General features: G+C 32.5%; 1 protein-coding gene across 1 annotated transcript in view; it reads left to right on the plus strand.

The window, feature by feature from the left end:
• Positions 1–3,125: 3,125 nt before the first annotated feature.
• The window catches only part of LOTGIDRAFT_172349 (hypothetical protein), a gene marked incomplete at both ends in the record, with an annotated part of 3,261 nt that continues 1,903 nt past the window's right edge, over positions 3,126–4,483 (plus strand). The window contains one exon of the mRNA XM_009049220.1: positions 3,126–3,432. Coding sequence (XP_009047468.1) covers positions 3,126–3,432 — 307 coding nt within the window. The remainder of the gene's footprint in view (positions 3,433–4,483) is intronic.

Raw genomic sequence — 4,483 nt, forward strand, 5'->3', positions numbered from 1 at the left:
TTTCAATAAGCGAGATCAAGGTGAAACTGAAACTGTTGATGCTTATGTCGCAGCACTTAGAACTCTGACTAGAACCTGTAACTATGGTGTTCTAGAAAATAGTCTAATTCGTGATAGGATTGTGATTGGAATCCGAAACAACACGACTCGCAAGAAACTGTTGCAAGATCATAGACTTACTCTACAATCAGCTATTGATATTTGCAGAGCCAGTGAAATTACAGCTAATCAACTGAAATCTATGACACAAGAAGAAGTTTCATTCATTAAGTCAACTAAGCCTGCCAGATATGTCAAGAAATCTTCAAAGCCTGCTGAAAATAGGAAAACTCCTACATCTCATAAGTCTTCTAAAGGCTTTACATCTACTTCTCCTCAAGAATGTAAATTTTGTACTCATAAACATATTTTACAGAAGAATCCTGCCTGGAAACAGATATGTAATCTTTGTGGTGGCAAAAACCATTTTCGTGCAAAATGTCCTTCGACATTAAAAGAAAAATCTGTTACATCTAAGATTTATTCTTTAAACTCTGACTCAAGTGATGAAAATTTGCTTGCCCTAGACTATATTAACTCTGTTAATGATTTACCAACAAAGAAACTGAAAGCTATTATGGCTATTGGTAATAGTAAGGTAGAATTTCTGTTAGATTGTGGTTCAACTGTGAATGTACTCTCTAGAAAGATTTACTCTGAAATCTTTAAACCTGAAAACTTGGAGAAATCTAACACTACTCTTGTGATGTTTAACAAATCTACACTCAAGCCAATTGGAAAATGCCACATCAAAGTAAAGAATCCTGTAAACTCTAAAGATTATCAACTTGAATTCTTGATAGTGGATGAAGCTCTTCAACCAATTCTAGGCTCTAGGTCTATACAGGAAATGGGACTCATTACTGTAAACTCTGAACTCATCTCTAAAGATTTGACTGAACCTAATCTTAACTCTATGTCAACCCATGTTGATAATTCTAATATATCTCTAGAATCTGTGTTATCTAAATACCAAGATGTCTTCAAAGGTGAAGGAAAATTTAAAGGCCAACTCAACTTGAAGATTGACAAGTCTATTACTCCTGTGCAACTTCCTACTAGAAAATTGCCTTTAGCTATCAAAGATAAAGTGAAATTGGAACTTCAACGACTTACTGATCTTGATGTTCTTACTCCAGTTTCAACTCCTACAGATTGGATATCCAGCATGGTGGTCATAACCAAACCTTCTGGTAAACTAAGACTATGTATAGATCCAAAACCTTTGAATGAAGCTCTTCGTAGAAACCATTATCCAACTCCTACTATAGAAGATCTCTTACCTGATCTATCTAAAGCTCGTGTATTCTCAGTCTTAGATGCTAAGAATGGTTTTTGGCACTGTGAATTGTCAGAAGAAAGCAGTTACCTCACTACTTTTGGTACACCATGTTCAACGATTACTTGGTATGGTCAACTATGTACAAAAGTTTGCTCCATGTGTATCTGAAATCACTGCTCTTCTACATGATTTGATAAAAAACACTTCTCATTTCTACTGGGATTCTCAAGTTCATGGTGAAGCTCTCAACAAAGTTAAGAAGATTCTCTCTAATGCTCCAGTTCTTCAATACTTTGATACTAATAAGTCTACTGTTCTACAATGTGATGCATCTGAATATGGACTTGGTGCATGCTTACTACAAGATGATCGTCCAATTGCATACGCATCTCGCTCTTTAACACCTACTGAAGTGAACTATGCTCAGATAGAGAAAGAACTCCTTGCTGTTGTGTTTGGAACTGAATGTTTTGAAACTTATCTCTATGGTAGAAAAGTGTTAGTAGAATCTGATCATAGCCCTCTTGAAACAATTTATAAGAAAAGTCTCCATTCTCCTAAACGTTTGCAACGTATGTTATTACGCATTCAAAGATTTGATTATGATATCAAATACAAAAAAGGATCACAAATGTTCATAGCAGATACTCTTAGTCGTGCATTTTTACCTAGTACGAAACATGATATTGCTAATACTGAAACTGTCTATTATTTAAGTGATAGGTCTAATTTTGAAACTGAGTTAGAATCTGTTAATACTATGCAATATTTATGTGTTAGTGATGTAACTTTTAACAAAATTCTAGATGCTACTAATTCTGATATTGATATGAAACATTTAAAGTCTACTATACTTAATGGCTTTCCAGCAAAGAAAAGTGCTTTGCCTTTGTCTATTCAAACTTATTTTACTTTTCGTGAGGAACTTTGTGTTCAAAAAGGTCTAATATTTAAAGGTGAACGTGTAATCACACCTTTATCTTTACGTGATTATATGCTTTCTAGAATACATTCTAGTCATATTGATGTCCAAGGTTGTTTGCGTAAAGCTCGTGAAAGCGTTTACTGGCCCAATATGAATAGAGATGTTGAAATATTTGTAAGCAAATGTGAAATTTGTAATACATTTCAACCAGAGCAACAAAAAGAACCAATGATATCTCATAGTATCTCTACTAGGCCATGGGAAACTGTTGGTACTGATTTGTTTCAATTTAATGATAAGGCTTATTTAATGACTGTTGATTATTATTCTAATTTCTTTGAAGTGGATTACCTTCGAGATAAAACTTCAGCCACAGTAATTCCTAAAGTTAAAGCAAACTTTGCTCGTCATGTAATACCTACTGAAGTTATGTCTGATGGTGGACCTCCTTTTAATAGTCATGATTTTGAAATTTTTGCTAGTGAATATGATTTTGATCATGTTATGAGCTCTCCTAATTATCCTAAATCTAATAGTAAAGTTGAAAATGCAATCAAAACTGCAAAACGCATTATGAGAAAAGCATATGAGGATAAAGCTGATGTTTATCTTGCATTATTGGATTATCGTAATACACCTACTGAAGGATTAGAAAGCTCTCAAGCTCAAAGATTATTTAGTCGTAGAACTAGAACACTTTTGCCCACATCTTCTAAAATGTTAAAACCTGCATGTATTAAGAATGTTAATCATAAACTACGTATGTTAAAATATAAACAAACTAAGTATCATGATCGTTCGTCTAAGGAACTCTCTAAGCTTAACGATGGTGATAATGTTAGAATTAAACCTCTTCCTACTGCTAAAAATAAGAAATGGATGAAAGGACAAATTGAAGGTCAAGTAGATATTAGATCTTATCAAGTGCGAACTGAAGATGGTCGTGTCTATAGAAGAAATCGCAAACATCTACGATCTTCTAATGAAACATTTAATCCTAATTCTTCTGAAAACCCTCCTTATTTTAAGCCAATTGATATTCTGAATAATCCTCCTGCAAATGTTGATACACAACCTCAAAATACTAATGTTGATGTAACCAATAAACCTGATATTGTTCATGATAATTTTGACAATGCTCCTTATGAAATACCTATTCCAGATGTAAATGTGTCTAAACATATTAGTAAGAAAAAGCATTATATGTTCTACTGCTAGAAATACATCTTATGTTCAAACTCGTAGTGGTAGAATTAGTCGCAAACCTTTATACTTGAAAGATTATGTTACTTAAACAAAACTATCTAGTATGTTTAACATTTGTATATCTGAAAAGTGCTTGCTATATTATGTAGTAGTAAATTTAGGTAATGCCAATTAGGTATTTTTGAAAGTTCATTTAGCACAGTTATTTATTAATATTATATTTTGTCTTTAGTCTTTAAGGTTAAAAGTTTATTTCTTTTATGTGAAAACGGGGATGTAACGATATCTGTTTAACTGTATTTACTTGTTATCTCCCTTTAATGTACCTCGCATGCGCGCTGTAAAAAGGAAGTTCTCAGTATGTCTTTCTCTAATAAATAACGTTGTAAAAACTCTCTAGTCTTTTCTGACTCACCAACTTAACATACAAGACAACAACGTTACATTGATCAAACTGAATATTGATTTGTCTGAACATTGGTGATATTGATCAAACTGAATATTGATTTATCTGAACCTTGGTGATATTGATCATACTGAATATTGATTTGTCTGAACATTGGTGATATTGATAAAGCTAATTGTTGATTTGTCTTAACATTGGTGATATTGATCAAACTGATTATTGATTTGTCTAAACATTGGTGATATTGATCAAACTGATTATTGATTTGTCTGAACATTGGTGATATTTTTTGATTTGTCTGAACATTGGTGATATTTTTTGATTTGTCTGAATGTTGATTTGTCTGAACATTGGTGATATTGATCAAACTGATTATTGATTTGTCTTAACATTGGTGATATTGATCAAACTGATTATTGATTTGTCGGAACATTGGTGATATTGATCAAACTGATTATTGATTTGTCGGAACATTGGTGATATTTTTTGATTTGTCTGAACATTTGTGATATTGATCAAGCTGAATGTTGATTTGTCTGAACATTGGTGATATTGATCAAACTGATTATTGATTTGTCTGAACATTGGTGATATTGATCAAACTGATTATTGATTTGTCGGAACA

This window comes from Lottia gigantea, assembly GCF_000327385.1.
Source record: "Lottia gigantea unplaced genomic scaffold LOTGIsca_131, whole genome shotgun sequence".
Lineage (NCBI taxonomy): Eukaryota > Metazoa > Mollusca > Gastropoda > Lottiidae > Lottia > Lottia gigantea.